Source organism: Neodiprion pinetum, chromosome 2 (assembly GCF_021155775.2).
Source record: "Neodiprion pinetum isolate iyNeoPine1 chromosome 2, iyNeoPine1.2, whole genome shotgun sequence".
Taxonomy (NCBI): Eukaryota; Metazoa; Arthropoda; class Insecta; order Hymenoptera; family Diprionidae; genus Neodiprion; species Neodiprion pinetum.
In genome coordinates, this window is record NC_060233.1 from 3,805,919 (window position 1) to 3,826,334 (window position 20,416).

Below are 20,416 nucleotides of genomic sequence, written 5' to 3' on the forward strand. Positions count from 1 at the left end.
TGCGTTGGTTTTTGGTTGGCACGAGTGATTAGTCGTAAAAATGGTCAACCAATCACGACTTTTGTGCCTCAAGTTCTTTTTCTATAATTCTGCGGTATTCATCGAAGCCACCTTCAATGCATCGCACACCACCATCACCGCACACCCATAGCTCGTGGCATACCATACGGATAAGACGTTCGTCATGCGATACCAATATAACGCCACCCTGGAAATTTCGATAAATGTTGTTAAATTTGATTTATGACGCATAAAACTAGCAATTTCGTTCACTTTTACAAATCATTGTAAACCGTACTTGATAAACCTCAAGTGCTTTCCCAAGAGCTTCGATAGACTCAATATCCAAATGATTTGTGGGCTCGTCAAGTACCAAGAAATTCGGCATTGCTGCGCACATCAGAGCCAGAGCCACTCTTGATTTCTGACCTCCGGACAGTGAGTTTATCGTTTGCAATGCCAAGTCTCCACTGACTCCAAAACTGCCCAACATTCGTCTATATTCTTCCATTGGTTTCCCTGATAAAAAACCAAATTTCCTTGGTCAACTTGGATTTTACACCTTACAACTCAGGTTTCCAACGATAATCTTCAGTAACACGTACCTGGGAAGTGATTTTGTAGTAGTTCGACAGGACAGACACGCATATCTAGTTGGTCCACGTGATGTTGACTGAAATATCCAAATTTCAAGTTTCTATGAAGATGTACTGTGCCACGTGTCGGGCTTAATTTCCCTGTAATTATTTTGAGAAGCGTCGTCTTTCCCGCTCCGTTTTCTCCCACTATACAGATGCGCGACTGCAAAGTGGCTGTGAGATTTACACCAGTGAATAAGAAATCGGCATTGCTTCCGCTGCTGTCGTATCGGAACGAAACTTCGTTCAACTGGAGAATTGGAGGACTAAGGGCCTCCACTTCTGGGAAACGAAGCGTAACTTCTCCCTCTTTCTCCATTGGTTTCAACTCAGGTCTAAAAATTTTTGAAACCTCATTCAATATCCGATCTACTAAAGAAAATATAAGCAAAAACAGTACAGCAAAGATTTGTTAGAAGAAAACATACAACTTCTCCAGCATCTTGATCTTGCTTTGAACACTGGATGCACGATTAGCATTATAACGAAAACGATCAATGAATTCTTGTACATGGGCTCTTTTAGCTTGTTGTGCCTCAAATTCTCTCTGTTGATTTCGCTCCCGTTCACCTTTTGTCCTTGCAAATTGATCATAATTTCCTCTATAAGCTTCAATTTTTTGTGCTTTAAGATACAGGATATCTGTCGGTACCTGTATTCAAAGGTGTCACAAAGGTTCACTAGCATAATTATAAAAATACGTTCCGTGCATTGAATCCTTTGATACATACTGTGTCCAAAAAATTTCGGTCGTGAGAAACGACCAAAAGAGTTGTGGGCCAGGATTGCAAATACTTCTCAAGCCAGAGAATGGCTTTTATGTCAAGCATGTTGGTGGGTTCGTCGAGGAGCAGAAGATCGGGTCTTGAGAATAGAGCCCTAGCCAAGGCCAAGCGCATGCGCCATCCACCAGAAAAAGATTTAGTGGGCCATGCCTGCCTCTCAACAGAGAAACCGAGACCCGAAAGAATGGCGCTTGCCTTCGCAGGAGCCTTATCTACTTCTGCTAACCTCATAGCTTCATAAACGCGCGCCAATTCTTCACCAATAGAATCTCCTCCCCCCTGATCCAGAGCTGACTGGAGGTCAGCTTCGCGGCTAAGCAGCTCACTGCGCTCATGGTCACATTCTAACACGGAATGTAGCGCTGACGTATCGTCACTCGCGACCTCTTGCTCTACATGAAGAACTCGTACATGTGTAGGAATCCGTAACTGTTTGCTGAGAACAATGGGGCAAAAATGTTGGTGATAAGTAATTTATGACTTACATGAAACAGTAATCCTATGGATTTTAGTAATTCGAGGAACTAAAATGAATGAGAAAAGATTTAGCAGCAAACATTTGAAGCTTGTTTTGATAGTAACTAATGAAGTCCAAACTTTTCCGAAGGTAATCAATCAGATAGAGTACCAGAAATTTTAATCGGACAAGTAAATCTTGTGAGTGTTTTCACATTATATCAAAGAATAATGGGTTTCAGGATACTTCCAAAATATCAGGGACCACTAGATGATTTATTTTACCTGGATATCATTCTAAGCAGAGTTGTTTTTCCGAGACCATTCCTACCAACAAGACCATATCGCCTGCCAAATGCAAGCGTTAGATCAGCACCCTGCAGTAGGACTCGGTCGCCATACGCCACGTCAAAGTTCTCTATTCGGATATCCTGTGTTCTATTGACCCCACCTTTGCCCTCCATTCGACTATCTTTTTTACTGGTCATTTGACTAGCACTGGCAGTTTCCAACGCAACTGTCGCGTTGACATTTCGATTTACAGATCCTGAATCACCACCAACTCGTTTCTCAAGTTTTTGTTGCAGTTTTGCTTCTGCCTTTTCCAACTTTTTAGCATCCACTTTCTAAAACATGGAAATGTGGATGTTTTCCAATTCATTGGTAAAGAAGCACTGAGTTTGAATATATCCAGATGCAGTATATATTCATAAAATTGCCCTGGCAAGAATTTATAGATCCATTCAAAACTATTAGAATATTTGAAAGATTTTCTTTTTTTACAAATTTATAAACAGTTGAGTGTAATTTTCAAAAAATTACCGATCCGTCATCCCTGGTTGTAACCCAAATACTTTTGATATCTTCAACTTGATCCTCAAGGGTTGCAGCCATTGCTCCTAAATTAACCGGAGCATTTAATACTTTGTTCACGCCATTGTTACGTTTGTCATTTCCAACATGTAATTCCCCATCTGGAGTCCCTTTCAACATTGCCAATAGTCTCCTGCATATTTTCCTGCAAGATGATCGAAATTATGATTTTGTCTCAGGGTTTATTCAAAATTTTACTGTCAGCGATATGAACCTTTTCTCAGATACTCAGACAACTAAATTGGAAAGGACCTCAGCTTTTTTTTTTGTCCAGATGAGCTTTTCATCTAATAGCAATTGGTGTCAAGAAATTTGAATGCAATATGCATTTAACATTGAAATTTTTACAAAAAAATAACTGGAAATCACTGACGATAAAATTCAAAAGTCACCCATAGTTTGACGTGGTTTGCACCGAGTTTAACGGAATATTTTACCGACCTAACCTCTTTCTCAGGCTTATCAGCTACCTCGTGCAAAACCTCACCAATAGCTTCGTAAACCTCGTCTCCATCCTCAAAGTCATCTCGAGAACTGTCAAGAATGCCTAAAAAATTTCAGCGTATTTAAATAAATGTGTACATAGTAGAAATGATGTAAAATCGTTTTTAGGTTAACTTGGTAAGCCATACCTTCGACATACTTATACAAATCGTCATCTATAGAGGGAAATTCAGTCCTGATATAATCGCCACAAGCGGCCATGGTGATCGGTTTATATTTCTTCCCCGCGTTGTCTTAATAAATTATTTAACTCTAACGTTATATCAAAAAACCGACAAAAGGGTAGCACCATCAAACTCACGAACACATGTTCACGCCATTTTGAATTTTGCGACTGAGGAAAAATAGCCTCGCGTCAAACTACTGTTAAAGAATATTGATTTCTGTTTGGAATAAATTGCGCCAAGTATTTACGCATGAAATAAATTTTTTTCATACCGTAATTCCTTGACCGTACAACAGAAACATGTTATCCTGATTGTATAATTTATAAATTAATCGTATGACCAGATTCGCCATTTTAGAACTGTCAAAAAGTGGTAGTGGGCTTCCCAATTCCCGTGTTCCGTTCGTTCGGCTTGTATATCAATAATACAGCAATCTGTCGGTACCGCGTACGTTTCTAATTACCCTCAATTACATAGTTTGTTCTACGAAGTGATGCGAAGCGGACTCAGGAAACGCGTTTCAACGAGAGAATGATAAAGCGCGTTAGAAAAACGTGTCGACGTATGTGAAAGTTTGCTTTTCTTCCAACTTTCTAGGGCTTGGTCAATGTTATTCGGTTACTTTGTCCCAGTGTTTTGCTATCTTATAAACTGATTTGCATCTTCCACTATTGTCTCAACATTCTCTTGTCTGGCTATATGTAAACAAATAATGGCAACAGACGCCGAGGAGTCGGACACCGATGAACGGCCCACTAAACGACTGCGTGTTGGCGATAAAGATCGTGTACAAATGGTAAGTAAAAAAATGTCTCAAAAATAATTAATTTGAAGTACAATTTTTCAAGCACGTGTCGTTCATTCGTATTCATTTTCCCTAGGATCAACAAGAGATAGAAACTGAAGAGATTGTTGCAGGGAATGCAAGTAGAGAAGAAAATTACGAGGACGACGAAAGCAATGAGATTGAAACACGAGCCAGAGAACGTCTCAAGAAATGGCAGGCAAGGCAAGTGGCCAAAGGTTTTGTAGACAACACGATAAACCGTGTTCTAGAAAACTATGTAATGTCTCCACCATTCAACGACATATATCCTCGCCTTATTACACGAACCAACGATATGGAAGACCGAGCAGTCGCGATGGCCATTCAAAATCACGGGTTGGTACAACTGACCGCAAATTATGTACCCAGTGCAGATCCTCCCGTCCGTCGCAATAATCCGGTAAACGAATATTGGGTTCGGGAAGACAGCGCAATTGAACAAGATCGATGCATGTGTCCTTTGAGCATTGGGCAAAACAAAGCAGACACCTTGGCTGGATCTGCTGCTTCCTCCGATGAAACATACGGAAGTTTGAAGCAGGATGAGGAAAATGCTTGCTGGGTCGGAGACAAAGGGGATGAGAATAATCAGCAACAGGATTTTCTTGAACGAGCAGTTGCTGAAGCAATAAAGAAGAAAGGACTCAGCGCACTCAGCGTAGACTATGGTTGACAACAATTTGAATTTACAATTATCGTTTTGCTGCTACTGTACTCAGTCATCTCTATTTTACATCTATATCGGCAAACGGCTGGGTACGTACGGTACTTTACATTAGCTACGTGCAATCACTGACTACCTTTTCGTAACTTTTAGATTTTAATTGAAGACAACATTTGTATTAATAGTTGCTGATACATGTTCTGTAATCATATCATTCATATCAATCAATCCTATCATGTTGTTCCCAGTATAGGTGTCTTAGCTTTTGTCCCCACTTTGTTAATAATAATTATTTAAGCAATTTTTAGCTAGCAAATTGGAATTGATTTGTTTTCTTGCGACACTAATTCACTATCAAATTATTTAAGCATCTCTAATAGATATTTTCCATCAACGATACGACTCTGACTCGTAAAACAAAAGTTTTATAGCAATACAATATAAATTTTATAATTTATAATTCAGATCACCATTAGGTTTTATTTTTTATATCTGATATGAACGATACGGTATTCGATACATAAGTTTTGATGTTAAACTTGCGTACCATTGTACGTAAACACATAATACTGGGTATAATGTATCCATTCCAATAGCCTAGACTTAGAAATTGCGTTACCTGTATTAATCTATGTGAGAAATAATTCCTTTCTTAACAGCAGGGAATACGAATGAAAGGCAATAACATTGTTCTCTCACATTTATATAAAATAAATAACTGATCCTGTCTTTGTTATTGCCTTAGAATCTATTTAGTTTGGAACGTTGCAATCCGTTATAAATACAATGTAATCAATTTTTAATCATATGAGTAAAGTTACTCATCGCATAATGTTGAATTATGCATATATTTTTAATTGAAAATTTTTTTTTTTTTTTTCAATTTGTTAGTGATATTCCATCATTGTCTATTAAATGTATTTTTGACACATGAATCAATCACCGATATTACTTCGCATTTAGAAGGCTGGTTCAAAAGTTCATATAAAAATACCATGAGAATTAATGGGTAATTTAAATATATATATATATAATATATATCTCTTTTAAATCATGCCGCAGGATGCAGCAACAAATCATGGAGAATCTTAACAGTTCCTAAGCTGTAATTAATTGAATATTATACGATAATAATACCGAGTTAAGTTATATCAAGTATTTTAATTTTTAATTTAGAAAAACCTAATAGACTTATAGAGATTATTATATTGACAGTAAATTTTATAACAAAATAAAATATAATTCCTTTATGTATATACTATAAGAAGCTTCTCGTTGGCCTTGCAATTGTATCCTTATCCGTTATTTTAAATTAACAATTTTCTTTATAACTTGTTTACCACATATGCTTTTGAAAAATTAGAAACTGAGATGCATGAAGCTATCTAGAATCATGCGATACTGTCAATCAATTCAACTGTTAATCATGGAGAGTCATTTTTTGTAAAGAGCACTCTCTCCAATGATTTCGGTTGAAGTCTTTTGCTTTCTTTTATTGAGAAACACGAAATTACTCTAACTTTTAATGGAATGACCATCACGTAGCACTCAGATTTTGTCTCAATTGACACCTTTCAGTAAAAAAAATTTTAGTAGTTTGGCCTTGCACAGGACACAACATTCATGTTATAGCGTCCGAACAAGGTGAGGTAGAACAATAAGCTACCGAATATTGAAAGTTATTTGATAATTGAGATCTGATTTTAAATAAACATGTTCTAAACGAAATCCTCTATATTCATTTTACTTCAACGATATTATTATTTATATTTCATAAACAGTACGCAGTGACCAATAATGTTGCACTGCATTAGGAGCAGGGCTAATAGTGGATTACTTTCCGAAATGTCTTTACGGCCATCGAGTTCCCAAGTAGAATCTTCCAGATTCAAAGACGTTGGTTCGAATTCTATTGACCTGCATCTAAAAGATCAGGGTTACACATTTGGAAAGACTATAGGAGAAGGTTCCTACTGCAAAGTCAAAGTATGTACGTTGTAACAAAGATCAGAATCTGCGTTCCCTCACATATGTACATAAAAAAAAAAATTAATTGTTGAGTCACGAAAAATATTAGCAGTTTTTTATTTTTAAGACAGTATACCAACGGGTCGGAAATAATCACATTCAAAAGATTGCTTGCAAGATCATCGACAAGTGTAAAGCATCCAATGAATTTGTCACCAAATTTCTACCTCGAGAATTGTCGGTAGTGCGAGGATTAAGGCATTCGAACATAGTTACAGTATTGAATGTTCTGAGCACACCACGTCATGTTTACATTTTCATGGACTTCTGTGAGAGAGGTGATCTCTTGGATTATATTCGGGCAAAAGGTGCTCTGACTGAATCTAGGTCAAGACATTTCTTTAAACAGATAGTATCCGCAGTTCAACATTTACATTCGCTGGATATTGCTCACAGGGATTTGAAATGTGAAAATGTCTTGTTGACCACAAAGGACCACGTGAAAATTGCTGGTAACACGATATTAACGTTCTTCTTAGTATTAGTCGATTTTTTATAACATTTAATTGTTAAATGCGTTTATAGACTTCGGATTTGCCAGATGGTGTCGCGACGAAAAAGGGCACAGAATTTTATCAGACACTTTCTGTGGTAGTGCAGCTTATGCCGCGCCAGAAATTTTGCAAGGAACCATGTATAATCCAAAGATGTATGATTCTTGGTCGCTTGGTTGCATTTTGTTCATTATGTTGACTGCGTCAATGCCATTTGACGATGCACATATGCCGAGCATGATTCGAGCACAGACAAACAGACTGATTAAATTTAATGAGAAAATTCAAGCTGGCTCAACAGTCTGTAAATTAATTTCGTGAGTCATTTTATTATTAATTTAAAGTTCTAATTATCTCAATAGCTAAATTAAATTAGCTTCTTATTTGAATAGGCATCTCTTGGAACCAGATGTTACACGACGTGCAACTATGAGACAAGTAGCAAGATCAACTTGGTTGCGTCACCCCTCCAACAATGTATTACGCGATTCTGTTAATAGAGCCATTAATTTGATATACAAGTAAGTAGCTGCTTTTATAAAATCAACAAATTTAGTTACATTTTCTATCAATCAATCGCACTTTACTGCGGCGTTGATATATTTTTTAATCTTTTAGGTACCTTTTTTGTAGATATTATTTTATACCTTTATTTTTGTTGTTATACAAGAAAGTACGAAATGATTTTAAAAATAACAGAAGAGTTTGTCAATTAGTTTAGTTACGGCACAACTATCAAATAATTGTTATTCAATCTGATAATTAAAATAACTATTAATATCAACTAATACTTAAACCTCCGTTTGTTTTTGATATCTTAGAAATCTCTTCCTTGAACTTGGCGATGGTTTCTTTTGCCAATGTTAGTTTTTCCTTAAGCTCTGTTACCTCTCCCCTGATTTTATTTTTTGCCTCCACAATCTCTTGAAGGGTTGACTGTTTTTTGGCTTCGACTATAAATTAAATAATAGTTGTATTACAAAATATTCTACATAACAATATAATTCGTATAATATACATAATATATAACATAATTCATTTCTATAATAATTTTACTCACAATCATTATCATGGCGCCAAACACCCAGTGTCATAGGTCTGGAAGAACTTAGCAAATGCTGCATTAAAGCTGTTGGATCCTGAAAGACTATTTCTTCGTAAAATTCAGAAACTAAACTCTTTTTCCCTAACTGTATTTCTGGTGTCGATTGGAATAGCTTCAATATATGATAAATAGTCACCTATAATAAACATAAAGTATACTGACTATTGCAAATGAAGACACAAGGCCAACAGTGATTCAAAAACAATACAGAAGTCATCATTTTCAAAACTTCAAGAGTCAGCCATCCATAGGGTAATATGAAAAGCATACCGGCCTCTCGTTTGGGTCGTGGAAGTAGATCTTAATGACGATTTCGAATTCCCCCCATCCTGTCTCAGTCAATTCGTAAGGTGGCTTGGTGACGATTCTGTTTGGATTATTATAACTTTCATGTAGCTTGAAGTGAACTTTTTTCACATATGTCGACATATCCTCGTTGTTGTATGGCTTAACGTAAACAGTCCACTGATGCGTGTGGCCATCCTCCTCTCGCTTTTTACCAAAATATCGAGCCACATTTCCATAGACGATGGGCTTCACAATGGTGAGACCCTGTAAAAAAAATGCAGATTTTGTAGTTAAGTTACGGCGCAGACCTTGGAACATGACACAAATTTGTATGCATGTTGCACTGTGGTATACCACGCAATGTGTTGTTGATCTGTCATGTCTGTGATGAAATATAGGTTAGGAAGCCAGGCTCCTACCTTGACTCTTCCACCTGAATCCGGTCCAAATTCACTAGCTGTTGCCATAATTTGTGGCGGTTATTATCATAATTACTGAGAACTCGAATGATAATTATTTAGTGATAAATCTGCGTTTACGAAATATTTTTTACTCCGTGCTTCCACGGTGTAAAAATATGTCTCAGTACGGAAAAAATCCGCCAGGGACCTCGTGCGTCGGTGAGGAGAGGTAAACAAAAATGGCGGCGATCTAGCAGACAGTATTAACGAAAGTGACGTTTGTATCGAATCTGCCGCTGAAGATTACATGGGTACATTAATATTTGACAAAATAAAATGATTGTACGATGAATGTATGTGACTATAGCGACAATCTATTAGTGAAAATGAAATGCATGATGATTCGAAAGACCAAAGATTAAATAAAATTCCATCGGTATGCTTCCTTGATAAAAAGAAAACGGTAATCACACTGAATCAATCATCCAAAGGATGCACAATAATTAATGTGTGGGCTAAGAATAAAGTAATTAAGCATTATATATAATATTATTATTATTATATTAAAATATTTTTAGAATTTAACGTGGCTTTTTTTACGTAGAGTAAATACTGTGTGGTTAAATCGCCGCCATTATTGTTTACCTCATTCGCATCGACGCATGAGGCCGCTCGCGGATTCTCACCATACCAAGGCAAAATAATCACAGCGACCGAGGGCCAGTCGGACCACCTCTTATTTTTACACCGTGGACAATTCCGAACTTCGGACCGTGCGAATACGCAGAACGCAGCAAGAAGACTAAAGACAAATAACTGGTTCACCGAACTTCTACCCAGTGGGCCAATTCACACGGCAGCCGCTTGGTGGCGCTGCTAAGCATTGAATAGTTGCGCAATCCGATATTGCGCATCTCTCACGGATGTATACTATATTTCTTGATATTTCTTACGTCCGTGGCATCTCTGCATGCATTTGTCAAGCATAGACTTATAGGTATATGAAATAGACTGAGCACGCCAGCCGTTTCCTTTGTCCCCTGAAGGCCTATTGTTATTGTTGCTGTCTTTTTCTCTCTAATGGGTTGTTCCGCCCTACTCCTCTCTCAATACCGCCCATAGTGGCGAAGTCAAACGCTAGAGCGGAAGAGAAAAGCAAGTGAGGGGCAGGCGCAGGTGTGCCATCCTACATATCCCCACCCCGAGACCGCTAGAAGGAGATGGCAGTATCAACTGCGGGTGTAAGACAAGGATTGCACCAAAAACGGCGGAATCGAGGTTCAGGGGATTCAAGGTGGTGTCAAGGGACAGAGGGAGACTAGAATTATTTTGAATCATTTGATTACGCAGTACCACATTACCCAAGTATTAGGGTCTCTAGTCTTCTTGGAACGCGGCCTGCAATTAAACAGAATTGCCGTTCCGATAGGCGTATTTCTTTTATAGCAGCAATTGTTAGTGCGCTCTGCATTATCTACTGCTGTCCGTCACGATAAGCGTGGATGGATTACCGACATGCTTTTGCCGTTGAAAAATTAGTTTCATGAACCTACTTTGCAGTGACGTGCGCTACTACTAGAGGGACAGGGCATTCTCACAAAAATACGAAACACTAAATTGACACATTGGTGCATGGTTATGTTGTTGTGTTGAAAATGCTGGTGAAGAGACAATAATACATCAATTACAGATTGCATTGAGCAAATTCATTCCCAAAAACAACAAGCTACAAACTATTACGATCATTGGTTTGGTTTGAGGAAAAAAGACGGGGTAAACAATGTCAGGCACCGAGGAGTCTACGAGCAAGATACAATTTAAGAAGAAAAAAGTTAAATCGTTAAGGAAACGAGCTGGATCTTCTGATGATGATGATTCTGACGGTGAAAGAGAGACGGTAAGGTACGAATTCGTTCTTATATTTTTGATGCGGGTGTTAAGGAGGACATATAAAATCAATGTCGAAGCTATTTAGTAACAACGTTCTGTTGTTTGTTCAAATGCAAGAAATTGCATAACGATGTTAATACTAGGCTTTAAAAATTACAGAGGTCGATTAGATGAGATGAAAACTATCCAGAAACTCCGTCAACGACCCCATGGTGTTAATATTGCTGGACTAGCGCTTGGTGAAAAAGTGACCGCAGATTCGACGGTAAGTTGATTTCGGTTGATTTCAATGAATAAGTCAGACATCACAATGCATACATTTTTTGAACTCTAATTGATACTTCAGTCTGATCCTTTCAACGTTAAAAATGGAGGAATGGTGAACATGGCAGCACTGAAAAATACGAAGCTTAAACAGCCTGACGATGCATATGATACTGGAATCGGAACACAGTTTAGTGCCGAAACAAACAAACGAGACGAAGATGAAGAAATGTGCGTCAAGCTAGACATCTTTCGAATAAAATTGACAGTTAATGTTTAAAAATTTTCAACAAATGACTTTCAACTGAATTCAGGATGAAGTACATTGAGGAACAGTTGTCGAAGCGTAAAAACAAAAATCCCAGCACAAGCGATGCCAATGGTGATGGAGACGGTGGTAGTTATTGCTCACCTGAAGAAGCAGCTCTACAAGCTGTACCTGAACACTTGCGACAAAGTTCAACTAATAGAAGCGAGGAAATGCTTTCGAATCAAATGCTGTCTGGCATACCAGAAGTTGACCTTGGGATAGAGTAAGTACAATCGCCTTGTGAACAGTTACAAGTATTTCTCTCTGGCAAACCTTGGCATGTCACTGAAACGATGTATTTCAGAGCCAAGATACGGAATATAGAAGCTACCGAAGAAGCGAAACTTAAACTCCTCTGGGAAAGACACAGGAAAAAGGATGGACCTTCTCAATTCGTTCCCACGAACATGGCTGTTAACTTCGTTCAACACAATCGATGTAAAGACTTTCGAAATTTAGATCATATACTTTCACAGAACAGCCGAATTATGCAAATTTGATTTTAGCAGCAATGAATGCAAGTTCCAAAGAAATTGAGTCATGAACAGTAGAATTAACGCATATTCCGTGTACCTGTGAAATTTTACGTCTATCGTCGTATAAGAATATGATTTCTATCATACATTTTTAATGAGGTGTACAATAAGGAATAATTTTTTTTTCAAACAAACTAATTTTTTACAGTCAATATTGAAGACTCCGAAGTACAGAAGGGAAAGCGAGACGCTGAGGAAAGAAAGAGACTCGCAGCTCGGAACGACGATGCTAAAGGAAAGCGGAAAGATAATGGAGAAAAAGCAACGGACGATTATCATTACGAACGATTCAAGAAACAGTTTCGTAGATTTTAAATTTTTGCTAAACAACACTAGACGTAATATATTTACTGTACATTTGAATTTGAATCAAAGATACATATGTATTTGTCAATATATATTATGACAACAATTTGCATTTAATCCCTTTCAAGAAAACTCATCTAAATCATACCTCATAAAAAAAAAAAAAAAAACCGTGGGCGGTACGTCAATTCTTTATAATGGTAAATAAATTATTCACTTGCGTCGCACGAGATTTATTATCGGTGTGAGACTATATCGGTAATAATAATAACATTTTGTGCGATCAAATTGCCTGGAATGACCAAAAATAATCAATTTTTGATTAAGTTGATAATAATCAAAAAAAATATATTTTTCTAACTCGATTAATCGATCGACTCGATTATTTCTCTTCAATATCGGTTTTTGTTGTTTATCCCCATGAACGACGCAATACGTTATCAATTTATGTGATTAACAGTATCAATTATTATCATTGTCTTATTTACCAAGTATATACCTATTTGATATAATAAGTGAAAAATAAATGAAAATTTTTGCTTGTAATTGCAAGTATTTTGAATGAAACTTTAAATTATAAAAAAACTTTTCCACCATTCAGACTACGTACTGAAATTCACGAAACTTTGTTTTCAAATGCACCATTTCAAAAAAATACGAATTAATCGATTAATCGATTCATTTTTACCGATTTAATCGAGTCATGTTTGATTATTTTTTTGACTCGATTAATTTTTAGCTCAGTGATCATCGCTAAATCGTTAGTTCGTATCGTACGGCAAGATAACGTCGTAGTAGATAGTGGAGAACGTGAAAGAGGAGCAAAAGGATGACCGGTATTTTTACTAATAAACGGTTTTGCAATGAGCAGAATTACGATTGGAACACTGAACGAGAAAGAAAATTAAACTAATTTGTGCATATTGTGCATATTATTTATGTACCCACGCTACGTCGATTTCGAACCATTTTTTTAAGAGAAAACATTTTCTAAACTGGAACAGGAGTTTCTGCTGAGGTACATATTGAACTTTGAATAAATGAGTTGAACGCAAAAACATTATTTATGAAAATTTGTACATAGGATTATGAAAAATTGCGTTGTTAACGTAGCAGAACTAACAATTAATTATCAAAATGAGTATACAACAGGTAATTATTATAATAAATATATTTTTAAATCTGACAAGTCTTTCAAGTCCTGACACAAAAGTACCGACCGCGTTGCAGGATTTTACCGTCGATGAAGGTAAGACCTGAAAAATTATCATTTCAACAAAGTTGTAACGTGTGAAAGATTGATAATGACGTAGCTCACGTAGCGGTTCATTCTTTATGTATTTTAAACATTGATATCGATAAATGCAGGCTTAAAACTCTTTCCTATCTATTTGCCTATGTCCATATCGTGTATTCTTCTATCCGTCTGACCATACTCTGAGTTTACTACTTACTGTCGCCTGTCAGGTTACATTTCGATATGTTCGCCTAGAGATTAGACTGAGTTTGGAATTAGAAAATTATTTTGTTTCTATAATGTCCAACCAAATATATAGGATGTTAAAGAAAAAAAATTGAAGATGTATATCCTACACAAAAAGTAAACACCTATCCTATACTTTAAACATTCAAATAGCATAGTCTTCATCAGAGCGTCAATATACGGTCTACCATTACAGACCGAAGGAACTTGGTACAAGGGATCGATATTACGTTTGAAAAAGCGTAAGAAAAAGACAAGTAATAAAAGAAAAGGTTGAAAAAGAATAAAAGAAAAAAGATGCGATACATTTACGCAGTCGTGAAATTTCAGCCGGCGCATGGTTTCTACGAAATGTAGTGATATAACAGGCCTAATTTTTTTGCGTACAAAGGTATTATAAGAGGGATGGGATAAGGGGGTTGAGGCCTCGCCTACGCGTTGTTGCTTGCTGGAAAAACGAATTTACTATATATATATACACACACATATATAACATAGCGAGGAGGGAAGCGAAGGGTTACAGAAGAACAGAAAGCGAGGCGAATGAAAAAAATGGAAGAGAAAAGAAAAGGATGAAAATAAAGCAACGCAGAAATAGGTATAGACGCGGTATGGATACGGCTGACAGAGACAGAGGATGAGAGGACGAGCCGGGGGTTGTGAAATCAGGGGAAATGGAATGGAGGCAGAGGGAACGCGGAGCAGCACCAGCAGCGAGGCTCTGATTGGTAGCGGAATCGATTAGCCGCCGTTGAGGCACCTCCGCCGCCTCCGCCGGAGTTTCGGCGACGCCGCGAATTTCCCGGCCGAAGGTTTCCTGTTGGTCCCGCCCCCAGCCCTCCGTCCTCCGGGTGCACGTCCCACACCGTCGCGTTTCCCATGGCAACCCTCATTTAACCCCGCTTGCGCGCCTCTTTCGCTATGTCTTCCCCCCGCACCGTCACCGGGTACAGCATGTAATGGGAATCCTTTTCTCGATGAGGGTCGTGGCCACGTTGTGTATAATACCTAGGCATAAATATTCCCTGGGTATATAATGTGCATGCGAGTGTGTGGCCAGGTAGGAGGACAATTTACACGCATACGGTTCATGTACTCGTGTGCAAACTTGCGTCACTGACGATGATGCAGTCGATGCCGCGATACCTTGTCGTTGTTTTTTACGGGAGAATGCAGACGGAGTAATTTCCGATTTTTCAAATTTTTGCACTAGCCATTCGATACGCCAAGTTGATGTAGAAAATTTATCGAACAAACTTGACGGCTGAAGAATTCATCTCTAAGTATATGTTAATCGGATGTTGGAAGTTTTTACTGTAAATCATTATTTTGATTAATCCTTTCAAATGAGTTTGCGTAAATCTTTGTTTAATAAGGTCAAAAGTGTGAGTGTGTCTTGAGATACCGATTCAATTAATCGTTTTTTTAATTCACGCATTACGGTGGTCCTTATTCAGGGCGTGGACGATTTTTTTTCAGGCCACTCTTGAAATCAATTTTAAATAATTCAAAAACGATTTCCAAATTTTTTCACATTTTCATCTCAACTCTAACTCGTGCCCCTGTAAGAGGGTGGATTTCCGCATTTAAAATTCACGTGTTTCGGACACATACTTGGCGTATATTTTATTGTAAAAATAATAATGTTCAAAAAAATTTGTAACTCCGAGGCTTTAGTGGCCATTACCATGCAATCTCGACGAATTGCACACCTTCGAAATCTGATTTTCTACCATTCAGAGGAAGTGCAATTTGTCTAGATTACCTGGTACGATGATGTGAATTTTTTCTCACATAGTAGCACTAATGCCCACTAAAACCTCGCAGTTATAGATTTTTTTTAACATTATTACTCTTACAATAAAATATATGCTAAGAATGTGCTTGAAACAAGTGTATTTTAAATGAGGAAATCTTCCATATTATGGGGCACGGGTTAGAGTTAAGACAAAAATGTGAAAAAATTTTGGAATTGTTTTTCAACTATTTAAAATTGATTTGGAAGGCGGTCTGTAAAAAATTCCTCACCACCCTCAATAAGGAGCATACTAATTACGTATGTACGTTGAAAGAATATTTTTTTCCCAACAAATTGAAATTCAATCCTACCCTCATAGTTCATAATTGTTGGTCCAGCAATTTTTTTCTTTCGTAAGTACGCGACAAACAATGATAGATGTGTAAAAATTTCACAATACTGAAACAAACCGTGGCAATAATATATTTTTCAAAGATTTCTGCGAAAAACAATTACAGGTCACACGAGCAGATAACGATGGTTTTTTGGGAACAAATTTTTGAACCGAAAAATTATGATTTCTTCGAAGGTATCGCTGCACGTAATGTGCAGAGTGGATGGTTATAAATGACGCAGCGGTAACTGGAACAAAGAACATTGGATAGAAGCTTTGAACGACTATAAAAAATAGTCGAGTTTTACGTTAATAGACATACGTACCAAAGCGCAGAATTTTATACAGCACAATATTACAACAGGTACGCGATAGAAGACATGATATAGGTTGCATTGATTTTGCCGACGACTGATACAACCCCATCGGCTCATTTAATTAGAACATGGCGACTTTAATACAAGCGCACGACAACAAGAACAACAACGGCAAGCCCACCCGACCACGTATTCGTTTCACAAGTTACACTTATCATCATCATCATCGTCGTCGTCGTCGTCGTCGTCGTGAAATCTGACGTTAGAAATTCCCCGCATTTTCTGATGAAAATATGAAAAATATAAATAAATAATAAACAGTTGAAAATTCATTCGATCGGTGATTACGGTTATTCGGGAGGGCTGCGTATCTACCTAACGTATCGTATCCTACGCTTAAAACTCAGACATCCGGCGTACAAAAAAAAAAAAAATAATATAAAAAAAGGAAATAAAATAAAAAGGAAAAGGAAAAGAAACAGTTGAGAATAATGACAGAAGTGTCAAGAAAAACAAACGATAACAAGAACGAAACGAACATGTATATTATACAACTGCATTATAGATTCTTTTCTCGTCGTAATTTCACGGTCTCCGTCTAATAATTATTGCGGTTTGATTCGTAATCTTACATGTAGGTATATAGTATACACTGTAACGGTAATAATAGTAACTAACACATTTTGAAGAATGAAAATAATACTCGTATCAATAATACAGTGATAATAGTAATAATAAGTATAATATTATTTCATCCTATTTATAATTTCGAACGCCACGGGCAATCGCTGACTCGCACTCGTACGTATATCATCCACACACACACACATACACACTCTCGTGTATATATACATACCTGTATTTATATGTATCTATATAACTTACTCACGCACAACTTTTATACTCGTTTTTATTAATTATTTTCACCGTTCTTGCAGCGTAAATTCTCACGCACTCGACTAGGATCGCTACGCGCTTATAATAATAATAATTATTACTATTATTGTATAGAATTTATATTTAAATACACTACACATGAAAACACCCTATCTACATTGGTGTCGCACGGGAATTTCCCGGATCGGAAGTCGAACATTTCCGCAGTACGAGTATAAATTTTTCAATTAATACATCTGGTACGTGAGTCTAAAAAATCCAGCCCGAGAAATTCCCCGAACGCGTTAAAATATTTATATATGAGTCACTTGACGTCAAACCGCACACTCTCGAAACGGTCGGGTATTCAAATTTTATAAAACTATGTGAATATATCGCCTCCGATTCGAGAGAATTTCCCTAATTTTTTCGAAGTTTAGTATAAGTATTTTCGAAATTACGCGGAGTCGAAAATACTGATAGTAAAGTTACATAAATATTTAGGGAAATTGTCCCGTGAAAAACATAACATATTCACAAAATTTTGTGAAATTTGGAAACATCGATGTAAATTTTGCTCTAAAAGTGAGTGATTTGACGTGAAATGACTCACACACACATATATATATATACATATATATATATATATATTTATTTTGTTTTTGTTTTTAGTATCTAATTATTACGCTAATGCTTACGCACTTTATACTTATGGTAGTAATATGGTACAATATACGACTTAGAATTAACGATTTTTTTTTTTTTTTTGGTTGTTTTTTTGGTTTTCTTTTGACAGAGGTATGTTTTAATCATCTTCCTTCTTTTCTTCTTTCTCTTTTTTTCTCCTTCCTTATCATTCTGAAGTAAACACGTCGCTTGATATTTTCTGTACTGTTTTTATAATATTGGTTCTCACAGGTCCAAGCTTCATGCTTCTGACCCTGTTCAAGTTACAGGCGGGCTGCATAAAAAAAAAATGTACACGATTTTTGAACAGAAATAATACACGTATCGTGTAAAAGGTGAAAAATTAGACGGAGCAGAGATCTGATTCGTTTGGAAGTTTCGTTAAAACAACAAGTTGACTCTGTATAATTGTTCAATCGTACATTATTGCTTCGAAATTTTCGAACCGCGGAATTAGAGTGCACGGTACAGGCCGTTTACGAACAACCGACCAGCCCCCGGATCCGAGAACACCAAACGACGGTTCACCCATTCAGGTATACAAACGATCAACGGAAATAAATAAAGAGACTTTATAATACACACAATATATTTATAATAACTTAAGACTAGCGATGCCCGCGGGGCGACGGTCGACGACGTCCGTCGGATCCCGGCGGAGAGATTTTTTTGTGTATTTACAAGACGTTGCGTCGGTAATTTCTCACTGGTAACGCATTACACGCGTACGTACAGGAATACAGCGCAGTAAAATATAACGAGTCTTTGTATCGTCCTTACAGCCGCGAGTGAATCGCGTGTAGAAGCCGAAGTCTCTGGTGTTATCATACAGCGTGCACATACGATCGCACGAATTTGGTCTGCACGTTATACATATAGCTATAATACTATATGTAATACTATACGTATAACAGTTATACATAGCACAAGATCCTGCTCGAGGATATTTTTCGGTGGTTGTTGGATGGGCGGGGAAATTTTCTGCACGAAAAAACGAGCAGCGCGGTGAGGAGAGGGGATGGGGCGGGGGTGTAAGGGTCTAAGGGTGGAAAGGGTGCAGGTTCGACCGGCGGTTATGAGTTATCACGGCAATGGCACGGTATGGCACAGCACAGGGTAGGACACTGCGGCACGTGGCGCGGCGCCATCAAGGGCTCGACTCACAATCAGCGCGGGGCTCCAAGAGCGCCCCAATGCTCGGCGGTGGGTCATGTGTAATGGGGGTAAGTACCAAGGTGCGGAGGTACGTGGCCGCTCGCCGTGTGGTGGCCGGCGTAGAGGTTCGCCCCGGGGCTCGACCAGTAGCTCGAGGCCGACTGGAAGAGGCCCCCGGGAACCGATACGGAGACCGAGGCCGCCGGCGGTGGCATCAGGTTCAATTTTGCGTGACCGTAACCCGACATGAAGAGTTCGCTCTGGTACTTGTACGCCGCGGGATCAGCCGCCGCCGGTTGCGTCGCCGCCGCCAAACCTTGGAAGTCAAATTTGTAGGCGTACCTCTTGCCGTGAACTTTCGTCATTATGTTCTTGTCGTAGTAGTACCTGGAATCATTAAACGACGGTGGTATTCATAAGTCAATTTTAACTCGAGTATGTACCTATATTGTATCAATAACTCGGCGAATCGCTTCGAGGATACTTAAGGCTGTAGTGATCTTTTGTTCGGTGTGAGAGGAGTTGCAGGTACCACGTTAATAATGAAAAACAAACGTTTTATACAACGCGAGCATGTTTTACGCGGTTTTTCATTCCTGTTTGCAGTATACAAGGTATTTGTTTCTATGGCGGTAAAGTGAGTCTGCGAATGCGCATGCCCGGAGTACGGAAAATACCACTTTTCAGTCCTAGGAGTTAAAAATGGTCTTTTCCATACCGTACGCATGCGCTGTCGCGAACGAATCTGACGTTGCGCGATCCTAACCTCAATTTCGTGCTTCGTGAAAAAACGCGTGGCGTACTCTTGTCGTATGCAGAATCGTGTGCAAGAAGGAGGCAACCGTCTTTTCGCCTCGCGTATTTTGAATATTCATCTTCGGCTCACCTACGACTCATATTTCAAACTTACGTTCGGCCCGAAACGACCGCGTTTGCCTCCTTGTTACACAATATAATATTTCACGACTCGAAACAATCAAACCTATAATTTTTTTCGACCGAGGGAGACTCGCGTAATCCTCTGAGGTAATCAAAACTTTCACTGCACTCTTCGATTCGACCGATTCAATTTCTTGTCAACTCAATCGATCTGCGCATTTATCGATTACTGAAGTACCTAATAATTCTGAAGCAGCGACGAATGAAAATTAGGTCTAGACCGTTCTCCTCAATTCACTTTCTGATGCAACGACATCGAATACAAAAATCTTCAACGACGATATGTCTGATT

The 20,416-nt window shown here is 38.0% G+C and overlaps 6 protein-coding genes across 19 annotated transcripts in view; 3 read left to right on the top strand and 3 right to left on the bottom strand.

The window, feature by feature from the left end:
- Positions 1 to 23: 23 nt before the first annotated feature.
- LOC124213086 (ATP-binding cassette sub-family F member 3) lies at positions 24 to 3,814 on the bottom strand. 2 transcript variants are annotated; one of them, XM_046613935.2, is made up of 9 exons: positions 3,385 to 3,814; positions 3,194 to 3,299; positions 2,702 to 2,897; positions 2,165 to 2,505; positions 1,370 to 1,859; positions 1,067 to 1,290; positions 606 to 973; positions 299 to 519; positions 24 to 208 (listed from the first exon to the last, which is right to left on the bottom strand). In XM_046613935.2, exons 1-9 carry the CDS (start codon positions 3,455 to 3,457, stop codon positions 53 to 55), a joined length of 2,175 nt encoding a protein of 724 aa, XP_046469891.1. In that variant the 5' UTR covers positions 3,458 to 3,814; the 3' UTR covers positions 24 to 52. The 2 variants fall into 2 exon arrangements, with proteins under 2 accessions (XP_046469891.1, XP_046469893.1); XM_046613937.2 differs by lacking the exon at positions 3,385 to 3,814 and having other exon boundaries at positions 3,199 to 3,299.
- Positions 3,595 to 6,641, top strand: LOC124213090 (uncharacterized). Of its 2 annotated transcripts, XR_006881815.2 has the most exons (3): positions 3,595 to 4,219; positions 4,305 to 5,005; positions 5,976 to 6,641. XR_006881815.2 is itself a non-coding variant. In XM_046613943.2 (2 exons), exons 1-2 carry the CDS (start codon positions 4,136 to 4,138, stop codon positions 4,920 to 4,922), a joined length of 702 nt encoding a protein of 233 aa, XP_046469899.1. In that variant the 5' UTR covers positions 3,595 to 4,135; the 3' UTR covers positions 4,923 to 6,641. The 2 variants fall into 2 exon arrangements, 1 of the variants encoding a protein (XP_046469899.1); XM_046613943.2 differs by having other exon boundaries at positions 4,305 to 6,641.
- Gas41 (YEATS domain-containing protein 4 Gas41) lies at positions 5,849 to 10,064 on the bottom strand. Of its 6 annotated transcripts, none has more exons than XM_046613947.2 (5): positions 9,921 to 10,064; positions 9,248 to 9,357; positions 8,811 to 9,092; positions 8,496 to 8,676; positions 5,849 to 8,388 (listed from the first exon to the last, which is right to left on the bottom strand). In XM_046613947.2, the coding sequence occupies exons 2-5, from the start codon at positions 9,293 to 9,295 to the stop codon at positions 8,216 to 8,218; spliced, it is 684 nt and encodes a 227-aa protein (XP_046469903.1). In that variant the 5' UTR covers positions 9,296 to 9,357; positions 9,921 to 10,064; the 3' UTR covers positions 5,849 to 8,215. The 6 variants fall into 6 exon arrangements, with proteins under 6 accessions (XP_046469903.1, XP_046469901.1, XP_046469904.1 ...); XM_046613945.2 differs by having other exon boundaries at positions 9,248 to 9,525; positions 9,875 to 10,064; XM_046613948.2 differs by having other exon boundaries at positions 9,963 to 10,016.
- On the top strand, positions 6,711 to 7,971 carry LOC124211184 (testis-specific serine/threonine-protein kinase 1-like). Its single transcript, XM_069133811.1, has 3 exons — positions 6,711 to 6,899; positions 6,994 to 7,393; positions 7,467 to 7,971. The coding sequence occupies exons 1-3, from the start codon at positions 6,711 to 6,713 to the stop codon at positions 7,754 to 7,756; spliced, it is 879 nt and encodes a 292-aa protein (XP_068989912.1). The 3' UTR covers positions 7,757 to 7,971.
- Positions 10,065 to 10,801: 737 nt separating the features above from the next.
- On the top strand, positions 10,802 to 12,975 carry LOC124213089 (splicing factor C9orf78). 2 transcript variants are annotated; one of them, XM_046613942.2, is made up of 6 exons: positions 10,802 to 11,126; positions 11,279 to 11,384; positions 11,466 to 11,614; positions 11,698 to 11,916; positions 11,998 to 12,131; positions 12,378 to 12,975. In XM_046613942.2, the coding sequence occupies exons 1-6, from the start codon at positions 11,095 to 11,097 to the stop codon at positions 12,542 to 12,544; spliced, it is 807 nt and encodes a 268-aa protein (XP_046469898.1). In that variant the 5' UTR covers positions 10,802 to 11,094; the 3' UTR covers positions 12,545 to 12,975. The 2 variants fall into 2 exon arrangements, with proteins under 2 accessions (XP_046469898.1, XP_046469897.1); XM_046613941.2 differs by having other exon boundaries at positions 10,802 to 11,131; positions 12,378 to 12,974.
- A 5,070-nt stretch (positions 12,976 to 18,045) lies between these two features.
- The window catches only part of Ets65A (DNA-binding protein D-ETS-3), a 45,584-nt gene continuing 43,213 nt past the window's right edge, over positions 18,046 to 20,416 (bottom strand). For all 6 annotated transcript variants that reach the window (XM_046611749.2, XM_046611748.2, XM_046611747.2 and 3 more), the window contains one exon: positions 18,046 to 19,572. In XM_046611749.2, the coding sequence (XP_046467705.1) occupies positions 19,239 to 19,572 (334 nt within the window). In that variant the 3' untranslated portion in view covers positions 18,046 to 19,238. The remainder of the gene's footprint in view (positions 19,573 to 20,416) is intronic.